Below are 18,422 nucleotides of genomic sequence, written 5' to 3' on the forward strand. Positions count from 1 at the left end.
TTTCGTTATATGGACGTAATATATTGCCCACTTTTCAGGGTCTTGTATAAATGGTTGGTTGGGTTATCTTGGTACTTCAAGAGTACTTCATTATTACCGATGCATATACAATTTTTTAATTTTCAGTGTTTTTATTATTTAAATAAAGTGGATTTCCACTTTAATTCATTGAAATAATAAACGTACAGTCACTCTATGCGTAAAAATACATAAATTTTATAATAATGAGTAAAAATTGTAAAAAATACTTGGGAACTTACGCTAACAAACCACACTATGTTCACAAATCACCTAAAACCTATTCATCCAACACCACAATCCCCTGTAGACTTTTAGATGGGGATACAATCTAATTCTACAAACGACGCTTTTACAAACGGTAAAAATTTGCGCTTAAATGTATGCTTTATTTTAAAATTTATAGAAATGGAATGCATTATTGGTATTAGGTCTTTTAAAGAGTTACATGGATTTCCTCGGATAAAAAACAGCACTTATTCAATTTTTTTTCTTATATAAAAATTAAGTATTTTAATAGATTTCTTTATTGTTACAAACATGCACTATTGACAAAGAAATTTGGAAAAAATATTTTAAACTCGGCTATTGCGACGCCCGCCTAGCTAGCCTCGAGCGCACAAGTTCTCAAGGCTGTATATCCGATTCCTTTACTCGTAGTATCAACTTGGTATTCTATAGGTGTTGTAGAATTTAACAAGACAATAAAAAATCGTTTTTTTTAACCCGTAAACCCATGTAACCCCTTAAATCATCCAGTTATCTTGATTATCACCGTTGCTATGAGTCAATATAAAACACATGTTTACTCTAATCCACAGAAACTGTGTCAAATCCAATTAGATCACTTATATCAATAAATGTACAAATAATTAAGCTTTTTATACTCTAGACTTGGAAAATTTGTTAAATATTGCCATAGCAACTATACTGATCCTAAAAATATTATATATTATTATTCAAATGGTTGTATTCCTGGGCTACCTTGGTTACTTATAGATTCATTCCCAGCAACAGCTATAAAACTATTTTATCGACATAGATTTGAGTTACAATAGTACCGTCGATGTTATTATTCTCAGACAATAAACCACAGCACCAAACAAAAATTGTTATTAATTATTGAAGTGGACATTTATTTAAGCTGTTCTTTCAGTTTTTTGGTACAATTTCACAGCAATTTAATAAATACAAGTTTCATACATACATATAGATATATTATATATAGTATATAACTATATACATATGTACATAGTACATTTACATTTGTACACACATACATATATGGCGATAAGGCAACGCGTATTTGATTACAATCATTTATTTATGAAAAAACAGAATATTTATAAAAATAACAGTAAAAAAAATTGTACAACTCAAGTACTTTGCCTATCTACATTCTTTACAGTTATTGTACATGAATTTTTAGTGAGTATATACATACATTAAACTTTTTACTACAGAATTCTATTGACTTAGTACAACAATTTATATAAAATGCATATATAAATAATTTATCACACTTTAAAAGCGATGAAAGCAATTCAATTGACAACAAAAACGTTTTTTTTTTAATTCATATGTTCGCTGTAGTTTAAAAATATTTTAGTTTTAAATAAACTTTTTTTTTTTTACTTTGGTTTAAAGGTGACTAGTACGTCATATTATATCCAAAAATTTGTATTTTTTACATTCGAATAAAATATTATTGAGATAAATTTCAAATTTAATATCAAAGAACACCAAATGGTGCATATGGTTTGATTGTTATACACTTTTTTAATATTTTATTAAAGCCGTATTGTTTAGAACATGCCTGGACGGTCGCCTTCACGATTTGCTTGTTTTTCAAAGAACATGGCATCCTGAAATAAGTAAACAAAATGTTTTATTTTAATAATTAAGATGTAAATTTCGGGAAAAAATATTTATATTTATGAATGTATAATAAAACTGTATATTTGGAATATGCATATTGGATGCTAGCTGAATACTCTGTTTGCAAGCAACTAATAGTTGTAACATTTATTCATATAGTGGTATATACACATAAATAAATACACACGTACATTTATTAGCCAACTACTGTTTATATACTTTCTAATAATTAATTGGTTTTTTATTTTACCTCAGTTCTCAAATTCTTCGACGCACGCGATTTAACAGTTTCAAACGACAAAACTTAACGCTATAACGCTATTCAGTATAATATATATGTATGTATATACACAAATATGAAATTGGTATGCTCTAGTAATCGGCTGCAACCAAAAAGCAAACGAATACTTACAATAAGGAAAGTGGCACCCAAAAGCACAGCCTTCATGCGCACATCCAAGTCCATCGGAAAGGTAATACCAAAGAAATCTGCATCGGTGAATATTTCGCGCGCCAAACCAGACCATTGTTTTGAGATCTTCCCTACAGGCTCACCGGTTAAAGAAACCACCTATAATGTTAATGAAAATTTGTATATTGAATTAAATAATAAATCGAAAATTTTATACTTTACCTTAAATTCTACATCACCACACATTGAAAACGTGCAAATGGGTCCTTCGATGCGTAACACGGTATCGCCAATATGATTTTTTATGCGAAATGATGGCGAACAGATGGACCATTCTTGCTCGATGGTGCCAATTACATTGCCCGGCGGTGCGGACACTTCCATTGTTTGTAGGCAACAGGGAAAACAACATGCCGAACAGGCTAATGGGCGATACATATGGATGACTTCATTACGGAAATTATCGAAAACTTTCATATCAAAAGGACGTGCGGGGCCACACATATTACGCGTGCAGCAATCGTTGTCCTCTACAGCGTAATAGACTTTTTGGCCGAGCGCATTTTTTATGGAGAATTTATTATTGGTTTCGAAGCCGGTGAAAGCTTCAAGTAATTCGACTTTTTGTTTAACCAAAAGCTGGTCGACCATCGTAAGGTACTCCAAGCCGCGTGGACAATTCGGTATTCCGGCGGGTATACTCATCCAGTCGCCTGAAAATAGAAGTAATGTTGAATTTATATTTAGGATCTGAATATTCATTAAAGGACACTCAAATAAGGACGGAATCGTACATTCGGACAAGAAAGGATCTCTATCCATTTAAGGAGAGTCTGATGAGTCGACGTTACGAGTTTTCTAGAGAAAGGTTCTGCGGAAGATTTATGGTCCTGTGTGCATTGGCAACGGCGAATATCATATTCGATGGAAGAATGAGCTGTACGAGTTATAAGACGACATTGACATAGTTCAGCGAATTAAGAGACAGCGGCTACACTGGCTAGGTTATGCCGTCAGAAGGGGCATTCGCCCAGCTCTGAAAGTATTCGACGCAGTACCGGCCAGGGGAAGCAGAGGAAGACCTCCACTCCGTTGTAAAGACCAGGTGGAGAAGGAACTGGCTTCGCTTAGAATCTCCAATTGGTACCAAATTGCGAAAAGAAGAAATGGAGCATTGTTGTTAACTCGGCTATAACTGCGTAAGCGGAGTCTACGCCAGTAAGGAAGAGGAAGAAGATAGCCGATCAAGCATTATCCGCAACAAAATATCGCAAAAATATTTGCAAATTGTTTTATACATAAACGCATAGCTGCGTTTCACAAACCACCAATATTACCCATCTTCTCGCTTATATTGGGTAGTCGAAAAAGTATTTTCGTATTTTGTAAATATATGTCTTTGCAGTCGTATATCTCCAGTGCTACCAATCACATTGTGTCATACCATATAGTGTTGGGAAGATGAGATTTTAAGTTTCATTTAACCAAAAAAAAAAATTTAATTGGTGAAGTTGAAAAAAAAAGTTACAGCTGATCAAAAATGAGTGAAAATAATAAAGAAATTCGCTACATTTTGAAATTTTTGTATAAAAAAGGGAAGAATGCCACCCAAGCCACCAATGAAATTTGTAAATTTTACGGAAACGATGCTGTATCAGTTCGTGTAGCACAACAATGGTTCGCTCGCTTCCGCTCTGGAAAATTCGATTTAAAAAAAAAAAAACATAAGTTGAAGTTTGATTAGAAATACGATGAATACGAAATAAGACTTTATCGACTACCCAATATATTACTATAACTCATCAGAAAAGAAACCAGAACTATAACAGTGGACAAAATGATAGGAACTGAGACTGAATAGGTGAGAACGTACATATATAACATCGTTCACACAGGAAGACTTCGCAAACTAGTAGTAGTTTATAGGTGGGGGAGCGACGAGGAAAAACGAAGAGACCTGGAAGGGAATAAACTTTCTGATGTGTGCGTAACGGTGGGGCATTCCTTTTCAGTTGGAAAATATATTCATGGTTACAATTTCGCACGGTTTCAAAAGAATACCATCTGATAGAATTTGAACCGGAATGGGCCACTGATTTAAGAATAAAATACATATCATAACTACTAAAGCTATAGATTTATGATTTATGGTTGGAAGAAAGTCTTCTATTGAATTTCGCTATGGACCACAGAACAGATGGGTCTCAATCTTCAAAGGCAAAGAAAGTGAGCTTTTGGGGTCAATGGTTATATGGCGCCTATTGACATCGAATGCAGTTAGTATGGGGGAGGATAGATCCAACTTCGGAACGAGTCAAGCCAATGAGGAAAACTTTAAAAACTTATGCTACTGGATAGGAGTTTAGAATATAGATAAAAAAAACATGTTGTCTTGATCTTAGCTCTAAGCCTGTTGCCGACGAATTTTTCAGTTCTTCATCAGGTTTCTCAATGCAAGGAAAAATTTTCTTTAAAACACAACTACAAATTTACGAATTCCTTATCAAATTAAATCAAACAATTAACTTAATGTAGTAGTATAATAATATAACAATGTTAATCTAGCAAGTGTGATAAGTTTAGTAGTACGAGTGCATTTTTATTCCTACGTATGTTCATCCATATATACGCTTTGTAAACAAAAATGAAAGCATTACCATTTGAATAAAATAAAAGTATGCCAATTAAGCGACAACAATAGAACATCACTTGATCACTTCAGTGTCTGTAATATATGAACATTTGTATGTATATACATATATACAAGTATATATGTAGGGACATACGATCAATTGTACTAGAACTTGGTTAGATTTCAAAGTCAACAGTAATTGAATTAGTTTCGTATTCGGCTTTCGTCATATGTGTGTAATAGTTATCATTCTTAGACATTTGTCTGATTTCATGTGTTAACCCACTGAACATTATTTTGATCATCATCAATTTTTAAATAATAATCATTATATGTAGTTTGATAAAGTTAGTAAATATTTTTTTTGTTGTTTTTTATTTGAATCCCAATTTTTCTTATGAGCTTAGTTATATAATTTGTGATAGGCACCACAAAAAATTAAAATATACATACATACATACATACATATATATTTTTTCCGACGTAAAGTGAAATTTTTGGAATGCAACATTCTGAGAAAAGTACAACTTTTCAAACAAATAAGCAGCTTCTTGGTGAGAAAAGAACGTGTGCAAAACATTTGATCGATATCTCAAAAACTGAAGTACTCGTTCGCATATAGACGAACAGACGGACATGGCTAAATCACCTCGTCATGCTGATCAATTATATAAATTTGCAAGTTTCGTAAGGTGAGGTAGAGGCACTTTTTTTAAATAGCCTTTGTTTCCAAGATCACGCGTGCCCCATCAGCTGTCATGTTATTTTTATTCAATATTGTTTGGCATTTCATCATGGACAGATTTACGCCTGAACAACGTTTACAAAACGTTCAACTTTATAACAAAAATTCACGTTCTGTAATGAAACTTTTGGTGCTCTTTGGTCAATTCATGGTCAACATAATCATCTTGAGACCCAGCAGTTATTGTTAGATAATATTCGACCGAATAGACCACGTCCAGCTCGCAGTGAAGAATATATAGCAACCGTAACTGAGAGTGCACACGAAGATCGTGGAGAGTCGTGCATACAAAATACAGCTTGTGCAAGAACTGAAGCCGATTTACCTTCCCAAGCGACATCCGTTCGCTCTATGGATTCTTAAAAAGTTCCAAGAAGATCAAACGTTTTTGAGCCAAATTTTGTTCAGCCATGAGGTCCATTTCTGGATCAATGATTTGTAAACAAGTAAAATTGTGACATTTGAGACGAAGAGCAACTTGAAGAGATTCAAGAGTTGCCATTTTATCCAGAGAAAAAAGAACGGTTTGGTGTAGTTTGTGAGCCAATGGAATCAACGGTACATATTTCTTCAAAAATGGTGCCGGTGGGACTGTAACCGTCAATGGAAACTGTTATTGCGCCATGATAACCGCCTATTTGATGCCTGAAATTGAACCTCGTGATTTCAGCGACATTTGGTTTTAACAAGACGACGCCACTTCCCACACGTCGCATCAATCAATGGATTTATTGAGAGAACACTTCGGTGAGCAGATAATTTCACGTTTTGGGCCGGTCTATTGGCCACCAAGATCGTGTGATATTACGCAGTTAGACTTTTTCCTATGGGGATATGCAAAGCCTAAAGTCTATGCGGTCAATGTCGCTACGATTCAAGCCTTCGAGTAAAACATGACGCGATTCATTCGCAAGTGCTCGAACGAATTATCGATAATTGCACTCAACGGATGGACCATCTGAGACGTAGCCGAGGCTAACATTTGAAAGAGATAATCTTCAAAAAATAAATGTATAAGAATGTTCTTTTGAATGATAATCAACATTCCTCATTAAATTTGAAGTTACTGTGTTTTTTCTTTAAAAAAGTAAGAAATCTCAAAATGAATTACCCTTTAATATAAGATTACACAAAATTTCGTGAAAAAATTTCTGAAAAAAAAATTAAAAATTGAAATTATGTAAAAAAAAAATGTGTTAATACAAAATTGTAGATCTTTTCATTTTATCTATAGGACTCGTAATATTGTCAGAAATCGAGAGAAACCGTTTTTAACCCTTAAAATTTCACGCTACCTCTTCCTGATTTTAGATTATCCAAAAAATATTTTTTCTTTCATTTTAATTAATTTATCTTTCTTTTCCAATGACTTTCAACAAGCTATGATTTTTTTTTCACTTTTTACCATTTGGTCTTTTGATCACTTGTAATGATAAAGTCTCAACAACTTCTCCCTTGAGTTTGAAATTAATAAACGACTGGCTGTAATCTAAAAAGCAAATCGCGGCTACCAAAACATATTCTTTCGGTTAACAAAAATAGTCAAAAACCATTTCATATCCACTGATATTCCATCTTATCGACTAGCGCATTCGAAGAAAACAATCAAGAAATTGTACAAATATAATTAATGCTAAATCATTGTTTTGATAAGACAGGTGAACTATTTAAAATACTACAATAACCGATTATAAATTGAAAAGCAACCGTTCAACATAAACCAGAAAGAAATTAAATACTTAGTGGACTTACAACTGTTAATTGTTTAAATATTGATGGGAAGCAAGAGCGATTAAATAGTTAAAGAAACCAAATTGGCGCATACATTTAATTTGACACAAAGAAAACTTGACAAACTTTAACTTTTCATGTCAAAACATTTCGGGTAATGTTTCTTATATCTTTAGTCTAAGATTCAATTATTTAAAGTTGTGTCGATAGCACAAAAACAACAATTTGTGAAAAAAATTAGAATTTGTCAAAATCAGCTGTTTTCTCTTATATAAAAAATTTTTTTTTTATGATTCAAAAATACATTTTTCATAAAATGCAACCAATGAAATTGCGTTTTTTGAGTAATAACTCAATACGAAAATACTACATATATTGATCACTCCCAATACAGTTTTATTATTTTAACATTTGAAATTTAAAAATTTAACGAATAGCGGGCAACGGGTAAAAATTAATATTATTCATTTAAAATTTAAAAATACAAACCTTTTAAATATAGGCCAAGAAGAAATTAAATCTCACCCAACTCTTTGGGCACTCTTATTTTTGGCAATAATTATTGCTTTGATTTATGTAATTATCAAAATCCGGCAAAAAATTAAAAAATATAAAAAAGGAAAATTGAAGAAGCTAATGCCAATATGCTTGAATCTATCACAAAATTCTTTTTTTTAACAAGGGGGGTAGTTAATGCAACCCAAACCCACTAAAATAAACCCCTATCCCATTCATCTCTAGTAGACACATATGTATGTGATGTAAGTCGACACCACATTCATCCATAGGATCCAGCCAACCGCCTATCATAACAAATAGAATTAACATAAACAAAGAATATTAAAATCAACAATAGCCAATTTACAAAGTCATCATAAAATCTATTGGAATACAATTACAAGAAGAACGTGATCACGCAACAAGAAATGCCACAGCCATCCTTTTTGCATGATCAGCATTATAATACTATAAGAACTAAAATTAAGAGATAAATAGGGCAGTTATGAGTTATAAGTTATAAGCGAGAGTTATAGGTTATAAGCGAGAGTTATAAGTTATAGTTATAAGTTACTTTTAAAAAAACCAATAAAGAAAATAAAAAATTAATTTACATACATTAAACTTTTTACTAAAGAATTATATGGACTTAGTACAACAATTTATATAAAATGCATATATAAATAATTATATCACACTTTAAAAGCGATGAAAGCAATTCAATTGACAACAAAAACGTTTTTTTTTAATTCATATGTTCGCTGTAGTTTAAAAGTATTTTAGTTTTAAATTCACTTTTTTTTTTTACTTTGGTTTAAAGGTGACTAGTACGTCATATTATATCCAAAACTTTGTATTTTTTACATTCGAATAAAATATTATTGAGATAAATTTCAAATTTAATATCAAAGAACACCAAATGGATATGGTTTGATTGTTATAAACTTTTTCATTTTTTATTTTTTAAAGTCGTATCGTTCAGAACATGCCTTAATTACTTCCTGCTTCTTCAAAGAACATCGCATCCTGAAATAAGTAAACAAAATGTTTTATTTTAATAATTAAGAAGTAAATTTCGAGAAAAATATTTATATTTATGAATGTATAATAAAACTGTATATTTGGAATATGCATATTGGATGCTAGCTGAATACTCTGTCTGCAAGCAACTAATAGTTGTAACATTTATTCATATAGTGGTATATACACATAAATAAATACACACGTACATTTATTAGCCAACTACTGTTTATATACTTTCTAATAATTAATTGGTTTTTTATTTTACCTCAGTTCTCAAATTCTTCGACGCACGCGATTTAACAGTTTCAAACGATAAAACTTAACGCTATAACGCTATTCAGTATAATATATACTTATGTATGTATATACACAAATATGAAATTGGTATGCTCTAGTAATCGGCTGCAACCAAAAAGCAAACGAATACTTACAATAAGGAAAGTGGCACCCAAAAGCACAGCCTTCATGCGCACATCCAAGTCCATCGGAAAGGTAATACCAAAGATATCTGCATCGGTGAAAAATTCGCGCACGAAACCAGACCATTGTTTTGAGATCTTCCCTAAAGGCTCACCCTTTAAAGAAACCACCTATAATGTTAATGAAAATTTGTATATTGAATAAATAATAAATCGAAAATTTTAATTTTTACCTTAAATTCTGCCATACCGCACACGCAAAAGGGTCCTTCGATGCGTAACACGGTATCGCCAATATGATTTTTTATGCGAAATGATGGCGAACAGATGGACCATTCTTGCTCGATGGTGCCAATTACATTGCCCGGCGGTGCGGATACTTCCATTGTTTGTAGGCAACCGGGAAAACAACATTGCGAACAGGCTAATGGGCGATACATATGGATGACTTCATTACGGAAATTATCGAAAACTTTCATATCAAAAGGACGTGCGGAGCCACACATATTACGCGTGCAGCAATCGCTGTCCTCTACAGCGTAATAGACTTTTTGGCCGAGCGCATTTTTTATGGAGAATTTATTTTTTGTTTCGAAGTCTGAGAAAGTTTCAAAAAATTCGCATTTTTGTTTAACCAAAAGCTGGTCGACCATCGTAAGGTACTCCAAGCCGCGTGGACAATTCGGTATTCCGGCGGGTATACTCATCCAGTCGCCTGAAAATAGAAACAATGTTGAATTTATTTTTGAGATCTGAATATTCATCAAAAGACAGCCAAATAAGGACGGAATCGTACATTCGGACAAGAAAGGATCTCTATCCATTTAAGGATAGTCGAGCCGATGCAAATAAATCTGATTATATTAACACCAACAACAATGTCAGCCTCGAAATCCAGCGCAGAATAACTCTTGCCAACAGGTGCTATTGCGGACAGAGTAGGCAATTAAGAAGTAAAGTCCTCTCTCGACGAGCAGAGACAAAACTCTATAAGTCAGTCATTATGCCCGTCCTGCTATATGGTGCAGAGGCATGGACGATCACAATATCTGATGAGTCGACGTTACGAGTTTTCTAGAGAAAGGTTCTGCGGAAGATTTTTGGTCCTTTGTGCATTGGCAACGGCGAATATCGTATTCAATGGAAGAATGAGCTGTACGAGTTATAAGACGACATTAACATAGTACAGCGAATTAAGAGACAGCGGCAACGGTGGCTAGGTCATGCCGTCCGAATAGGCTTTTGCTCAGCTCTGAAAGTATTCGACGCAGTACCGGCCAGGGGAAGCAGAGGAAGACCTCCACTCCGTTGGAAAGACCATGTGGAGAAGGAACTGGCTGCGCTTGGAATCTCCAATTTGCACCAAATTGCAAAAAAAAGAAACGACTGGCGCGCTATTGCTAACTCGGCTATAACTGCATAAGCGGAGTCTACGCCAATAAGGAAGAGGAAGCATTATCCGCAACAAAATATCGCAAAATTATTTGCAAATTGTTTTATACATAAACGCATAGCTGCGTTTCACAAACCACCAATATTACCCATCTTCTCCCTTATATTGGGTAGTCGAAAAAGGATTTTCGTATTTTGTAAATATATGTACATATGTATGTCTTTGCAGTCGTATATCTCCAGTGCTACCAATCACATTGTGTCATACCATATAGTGTTGGGAAGGTGAGATTTTCAGCTTCATTTAACCAAACAAAATAAAATTCAGGGAAGTTGAAAAACAGTTACACCTCCCATTTTTGAACAGAAAATAATGAAGAAATTCGTTATATTTCGAAATTTTTGTATAAAAAAGGGAAGAATGCTACGCAAGCCACTAATGAAATTTGTGAAGTTTACGGAAACGATGCTGTATCAGTTCGTGTAGCACAACAATGCTTCGCTCGCTTCCGCTCTGGAAAATTCGATTAAAAAAAAAAAAACATAAGTTGAAGTTTGATTAGAAATACGACGAATACGAAATAAGACTTTATCGACTACCCAATATATTACTATAACTCATCAGAAAAGAGACCAGAACTATAACAGTGGACAAAATGATAGGAACTGAGACTGAATAGGTGAGAACGTACATATATAACATCGTTCACACAGGAAGACTTCGCAAACTAGTAGTTTATAGGTGGGGGAGCGACGAGGAAAAACGAAGAGACCTGGAAGGGAACAAACTTTCTGATGTGTGCGTAACGGTTGGGCATTCCTTTTCAGTTGGAAAATATATTCATGGTTACAATTTCGCTCGGTTTCTAAAGAATACCATCTGATGGAATTTGAACCGGAATGAGCCACTGATTTAAAAATAAAATACATATCATAACTACTAAAGCTATAGATTTATGATTTATGGTTTGAAGAAAGTCTTCTATTGAATTTCGCTATGGACTACAGAACAGATGGGTCTCAATCTTCAAAGGCAAAGAAAGTGAGCTTTTGGAGTCAATGGTTATATGGCGAATATTGACATCGAATGCAGTTAGTATGGGGGAGGATAGATCCAACTTCGGAACGAGTCAAGCCAATGAGGAAAACTTTAAAAACTTATGCTACTGGATAGGAGTTTAGAATATAGATAAAAAAAACATGTTGTCTTGATCTTAGCTCCAAGCCTGTTGCCGACGAATTTTTCAGTTCTTCATCAAGTTTCTCAAAGCAAGGAAAAATTTTCTTTAAAACACAACTACAAATTTACGAATTCCGTATCAAATTAAATCAAACAATTAACTTAATGTAGTAGTTGTCTGATAAGTTTAGTAGTACGAGTGCATTGTTATTCTTACGTATGTATGTACATACATATGTACGCAATGTAAACAAAAATGAAAGCATTACCATTTGAATAAAATAAAAGTATGCCAATTAAGCGACAACAATAGAACATCACTCGATCACTTGAGTGTCTATAATATACATACATAATACATATTATGTAGGCACATACGATCAATTGTACTAGAACTTGGTTAGATTTCAAAGTCAACAATAATTGAATTAGTTTCGTATTCAACTTTCGTCATATGTATGCCACGGTTATTTTCCTTCTTAGATATTTGTTTGATTTCACCTGTTAACCAACTGAACACCATTTTGATTAAATCAAATCTTTCGATGGAAACATTACAACGGTTCCGACAAATGCGCTGTTTCTTGGTAAGAAAAGGACGTATGCAAAATTTTTGGTCGATGTCTCAAAAACGGAAGGACTGGTTCAACCATGCTCCTTCCCTTAGTCTTTCTGACTTACTTAGATTACCCGTAAAATATTTTTCCTTTCATTTTAATTAATTTATCTTTCTTTTCCAATGACTTTCAACAAGCTATGATTTTTTTTTCACTTTTTACCATTTGGTCTTTTGATCACTTGTAATGATAAAGTCTCAACAACTTCTCCCTTGAGTTTGAAATTAATAAACGACTGGCTGTAATCTAAAAAGCAAATCGCGGCTACCAAAACATATTCTTTCGGTTAACAAAAATAGTCAAAAACCATTTCATATCCACTGATATTCCATCTTATCGACTAGCGCATTCGAAGAAAACAATCAAGAAATTGTACAAATATAATTAATGCTAAATCATTGTTTTGATAAGACAGGTGAACTATTTAAAATACTACAATAACCGATTATAAATTGAAAAGCAACCGTTCAACATAAACCAGAAAGAAATTAAATACTTAGTGGACTTACAACTGTTAATTGTTTAAATATTGATGGGAAGCAAGAGCGATTAAATAGTTAAAGAAACCAAATTGGCGCATACATTTAATTTGACACAAAGAAAACTTGACAAACTTTAACTTTTCATGTCAAAACATTTCGGGTAATGTTTCTTATATCTTTAGTCTAAGATTCAATTATTTAAAGTTGTGTCGATAGCACAAAAACAACAATTTGTGAAAAAAATTAGAATTTGTCAAAATCAGCTGTTTTCTCTTATATAAAAAATTTTTTTTTTATGATTCAAAAATACATTTTTCATAAAATGCAACCAATGAAATTGCGTTTTTTGAGTAATAACTCAATACGAAAATACTACATATATTGATCACTCCCAATACAGTTTTATTATTTTAACATTTGAAATTTAAAAATTTAACGAATAGCGGGCAACGGGTAAAAATTAATATTATTCAAACAATATTTGTATGTAGAACGAAAACGTCACTTTAATGCCTTTAAAAGTCATAAATATGTATGTAGACATATGTATGTACATGCATACATAAGTATGCAACCGTTTGAAAGATAAATGTCTTTGTTCTTCATTTATAACGTCATAAAAGCGTTTTAGTGATAAGCAGTCCTTAGATAATTGTTTTGAGTGGCACACTTGCAACTGAAGATTAATGAAGGTAAGTATCCTTTGGTTTAGGTTCAGGGTTTATTGATGTGTGTGTGCATTTGTTACGTGCACAGATCTTTATTTAGATTCACTAACTTTTATCTCATGTTTTTTCATACACTTGCTCTCACCTTTTATCCTCATCGCTTAGGAAAAATTCATATCCTTTCTGTTTTGCTGATTTATTCAAACGCAACGAGCGGCGAAATTTTTTTGCCAAAGGTTTGTTTGTCTCACGCTCAACAATAACCTTTAAATGTCCACTGCGTCTGCGCAGATAATCGTATTTCTCATATAAACTATGCCAAATGATACGCAGCACATTGGCACCTACGCCAACGATACCGTTACTGTTCGAGTTGCCAGTGTTAGGCACTTTTTGAGAAGCTGCAGCTGGACCATGCAACTCAACCGTGGAAGCATACAAATTTTTAACCGTTCGAGATTCGCACATTATGCTTGACTAGCGTTTGTTGTGTTGACTACACTTGCTTTGACACTCTTTAATTAGTATAAAGGTATATTAACGCATGGTATTGTCCAGCTGAACCGCCGCCGTCACACTAAATGTCTGTGGACGAATTTTCAGCCGACGAAGGCATAACAACCATCACAGGCGCTTATTACTGACGGCTATGCGCGCGTTTATCACTTAATTTGCTCAATTAAAGAACTTAGTGATAAGATGTGAAGGTATTCATATGGCAGAATTTACAACGCGCAACGTAAACATAACACATATGACTTTATTATTTTATAGAGTATGCTATTTGTGCGGAAAGGCTGGAGGTTACGGTGAAAGGTGAACGGCGTGCTAAATTGTAATTACTAAAACTGATGGTTGAATACTAATTTTAACAATTGTAAAAAATTGTAATTGTTCTACATGTGGAATGTGGGGGCGGGAAGGACTTGTACCGTCATTGCATTTTAGGCATACTTTGTTTTTTCTTAGCAAAGTAGGTCGATGCTCGGCTTGACTAGCATACGGGTTGGTTTTTTTTTTTGTCAAATTTACACACATACTCAATTCGAACTCAAAATATGCATGAAAAATGCAGCTTCTTTATTGATTTGTCTTACTGTGGCTCTTCATTTAATGTACACAATACCAGGTCATTGACTATGTGCATGACGAGACTGTCACATATTTCTTAGCCAGTCTTATCGCGAGAAGAAACAAGTGAGAGCCTTTCAATAATGACTTTAATGGTCAACGATGCTTAAATATATGTTATGCATATACAAGTATTTGATTACATATTAAGAAAATTGGAATAGTACTTTTAAATGTCTATACCTACATTCATAGATAGTAACTGTCAATAGACCAATGTACCCTAGCTATCTCTACGGTTGTTCCAAAATACATGGTAAAATGTTTTTCAAGAACATAATTACATATGTATGTATATGTATGTATACATAAGGCTATACACGAAATGAGATGTTATATTTATTTGGATTATTTTATTCGAATATGCGTGAAATGAGAACTGAGAAATTAGTGTTGCCTTCCTGGATCATATAAATACATATGTACATATGTATGGAATATTTTCAAAACCAGGCCAGATGTTATTTATGGTCTTATTAAGTAATTCCGAAAACAAAAAAGTTTTCCATACAAGCCATACAGTTTGTAGGGCAGCTATGGTATATGCTATAGTGACCTCATCTGAACAATTTGTTCGGATAATATAGCGTTATCGTTGAACAATAATGATATTCTGGTATGTGTCCACTCAAGTGGGCTCAGAGCCTTTAATAGATAAGTTTCTTTGTTCTGAAATTATCATTCAGTTCTTTCAATATTTCAACCACAGCAAAGGCCTTGACTAGTTCTATGAGACAAAAATAAAATGAGTGACGTCAACATATTTTTACAGTGTCTAAAAGCTTATGAGATTAGTGAGATTTATTTAATATAATAATAATAAGAACTGTTAAATAACAGTTAAGTGAACAGTTAAATGTTATGCAACAAGTTGTGATTTTATATGGAACATACTTTTAGTTGAAATAAAAAAGTATGTAAATATGTACCAAAACCACTTTTGAAAAAGTGATCATTGCTTCAAACAAATTGTTATTAGTGAAACATAGGTATGTAAGTACTCACCTGCTGGTCCCATTGGTTGTCCCGGTGGCCCCATTGGTTGCGCTGGTGGGGGCATTCCTGGTTGCGTAACTATTGGACCTTGTGGCCCATACCCTGGTCCTGGTTGAAAGCCTCCACCGCCATTGAACTGCGGTTGTGGTTGGGGCAAGCCGCCATAAGGCGGTTGTTGACCACCATAAGGTGGCTGTTGTCCCCTATAAGGTGGTTGTTGACCACCATAAGGTGGCTGTTGTCCACCATATGGGGATGGTTGACCACCGTAATTCGGTGGAGCCTCACCGTAGGGAGGCATTTGAGGTACGGGCGTATAACCACTTTGCGGCTGTCCTGGCACAAAACCCTTATCAAATAAAAAAGAAAGCAACATTAATTATTAATATAATAATCTTAATAAATCTTATATGTATAAATGTGGAGATTCTATGTAAAAGAACAAAACAAATAATGATTTCACAATCGGGGGCGTTCATCAAAATATTTATAATCGTAAATCTTACAACAAATACTGGCAACATTTAAGATAAAAACTTTATTATTTTATTAAAACTAGTTCTTATCTGTAGTATAATATACATATATCCACGTAATCAGATGTCCGTACATTAGGGTGGTTATTTTTTTTTCAAAATTTTATATAATTTTGGAATCATACATTTCTATGTAAATCTAATACAATTGACGTTCACAAATTAAAACCACTTTGTCTAATTTCTGGAAAATTATTTGTACACGTGTAAGCAGAAAAATTGAGTAAGCCCCCATTTTACAGTGCTAACCTATCATTCTTCGGCGACCATTCGCGGCTGACCAAGATAACCTGATTGACGCAAACTTTTTCGGATATTTAGTCCATGTAGCCGAACAAGTGCACGGTACTTGGTGACATCAACTCAACTTAAAATACTACAATGAAATTATTTTTATTTAATTATTAAATTGTGTACTTTTGTTCACTATTAATAAGAGTCAGAAAACAAAAGCCAAAAATGCAGTGCAATACTTATCACATAATCATGTTCAATTAAACATACAAATATGTACTTACCTCTGCTTTTGCCTGGAAATTATAATTACTGAAGAATTTGTGAGCGTTGACTGTACATATTTTAGACTTACAAACATATACATATATATTTATTATTTAGAAATAACATATATGTTCAGCTGGAGTATAGAGAAAATGTCTATATAATATAATAAACGTATATATGTATGTTGGTAATATAAGCCACATTTAATGCTTAATATTATTTTATGACATACTTTTCAAAAACAGCATGTCTATATATAGTGGAATTTACTTTAAGATTAATAAAATATAAATATGAAGTATTAATACATTTCTAATGGTATATAAGGGTATAAAAAAGATCTTTATCTTGATTGTGATAGGCCAGTTTGAATGACGGCAGTCTACTTTAGCCGTCCGGAACAATATGCTCGTGAAGGTATCTTGTCAAATAAAAAAGTTTTTTACACAAGGGCTGAATTTTGAACGGCTGATTGCTCGCGACTTCGCATAAAATCTATTTTATATCATTGTATGTCATAACGTTTTCGGGTAATTCGACTTACTTTCCATAAGTTTTCGATTGAATGCAAAATTAAGAAGATAGCACCACTCATCTTTTAGAGAAGAATAATATTTTCTGATTTGCGTCGCTTCACAAAACATTACGCTATTTCATAACAGCCTCGCAAATCAAGTTTTTGTGTTATTTTACTACAAAATTCTGAATCTCACTTCATTACTTGCAAAATTTGACTTTGTCTAAAAGCTTAATAGCCGCACAAACAATATAGTACTTCATTATAAGAGCAGGACTGCGTTTGTAAAATAATTTTTATTATTTTCCTAATATGCGGTTTTATGTCATGAATAGCCTAGAATTTTGTTATTTTTTCTAACAAGACTGTATATATTGCCTTTTCACAGAATTGCATTATTTCTATTGAAGCTGACTCAAGTTTAGTACCAAAATAACTACCAAGCCCAATGCCAATTAATATGAATAGTAAATTATTATATTTAAAAGTCTGTATCAAAAATTAAGGTATAACTAATAAGCCATATACATACATATATACATACGCCCCCTTATGTGTGAAATTATGCTAGTATGTTACTTACATATGCTCCCGGTGCTGACGGTTGATACCCTTCCGCTTGAGGCATGTTAGGACCATTTCCTCCTGGTGGATATCCAGCTCCAAATCCCGGTGGTACATATCCGCCCTTATTTATATTACTCATTGGCATTGACATTGTGCGTTGAAACAACTGACAATAAGCAAATTTTTGTCAATTGGGCTTTCTCTGGCAAACTTTCCCACTTTTTAATGAGACACAAACAATTTATGTACCTAAAATGGTATTGGTTATTTCGTCATCGTTTTGATATGTAAGCAAAAAATTTTTCAAACTACTAACGATACTAGCTTCCAGCTTAAGTAAATGTTATTTCACTGCACAATAAATAATAAATTCTTCTACAATTAGGATAATATTTATTTCCAATGCAAGCAAAAAACACTTGCTAGATGGAGAAGTATTTTACTTTTAATAGTGTTGCCAGCCGAAATAACTAATA

General features: G+C 33.3%; 2 protein-coding genes and 1 long non-coding RNA gene across 5 annotated transcripts; 1 reads left to right on the forward strand and 2 right to left on the reverse strand.

The window, feature by feature from the left end:
• The first annotated feature begins 199 nt into the window (after nt 1–199).
• LOC120776550 lies at nt 200–2,394 on the forward strand. Its single transcript, XR_005705438.1, has 2 exons — nt 200–379; nt 2,152–2,394. It is a non-coding gene; the product is annotated as an uncharacterized LOC120776550 (long non-coding RNA).
• Nucleotides 1,404–3,044, reverse strand: LOC120776546 (phospholipid scramblase 2-like). The gene is made up of 3 exons (XM_040107294.1): nt 2,531–3,044; nt 2,309–2,467; nt 1,404–1,883 (listed from the first exon to the last, which is right to left on the reverse strand). Exons 1-3 carry the CDS (start codon nt 3,011–3,013, stop codon nt 1,824–1,826), a joined length of 702 nt encoding a protein of 233 aa, XP_039963228.1. The 5' UTR covers nt 3,014–3,044; the 3' UTR covers nt 1,404–1,823.
• Nucleotides 3,045–8,838: 5,794 nt separating this feature from the next.
• LOC120776542 (phospholipid scramblase 1-like) lies at nt 8,839–18,398 on the reverse strand. Of its 3 annotated transcripts, none has more exons than XM_040107282.1 (6): nt 18,263–18,398; nt 17,963–18,195; nt 15,832–16,171; nt 9,590–10,071; nt 9,369–9,512; nt 8,839–8,940 (listed from the first exon to the last, which is right to left on the reverse strand). In XM_040107282.1, exons 2-6 carry the CDS (start codon nt 18,095–18,097, stop codon nt 8,905–8,907), a joined length of 1,137 nt encoding a protein of 378 aa, XP_039963216.1. In that variant the 5' UTR covers nt 18,098–18,195; nt 18,263–18,398; the 3' UTR covers nt 8,839–8,904. The 3 variants fall into 3 exon arrangements, with proteins under 3 accessions (XP_039963216.1, XP_039963214.1, XP_039963217.1); XM_040107280.1 differs by having other exon boundaries at nt 9,369–9,527; nt 18,263–18,397; XM_040107283.1 differs by lacking the exons at nt 15,832–16,171; nt 17,963–18,195; nt 18,263–18,398 and adding an exon at nt 13,841–13,941 and having other exon boundaries at nt 9,369–9,527.
• Nucleotides 18,399–18,422: the final 24 nt, after the last annotated feature.

This window comes from Bactrocera tryoni, chromosome 5 (genome assembly GCF_016617805.1).
Source record: "Bactrocera tryoni isolate S06 chromosome 5, CSIRO_BtryS06_freeze2, whole genome shotgun sequence".
In the NCBI taxonomy this organism is placed as follows: Eukaryota; Metazoa; Arthropoda; class Insecta; order Diptera; family Tephritidae; genus Bactrocera; species Bactrocera tryoni.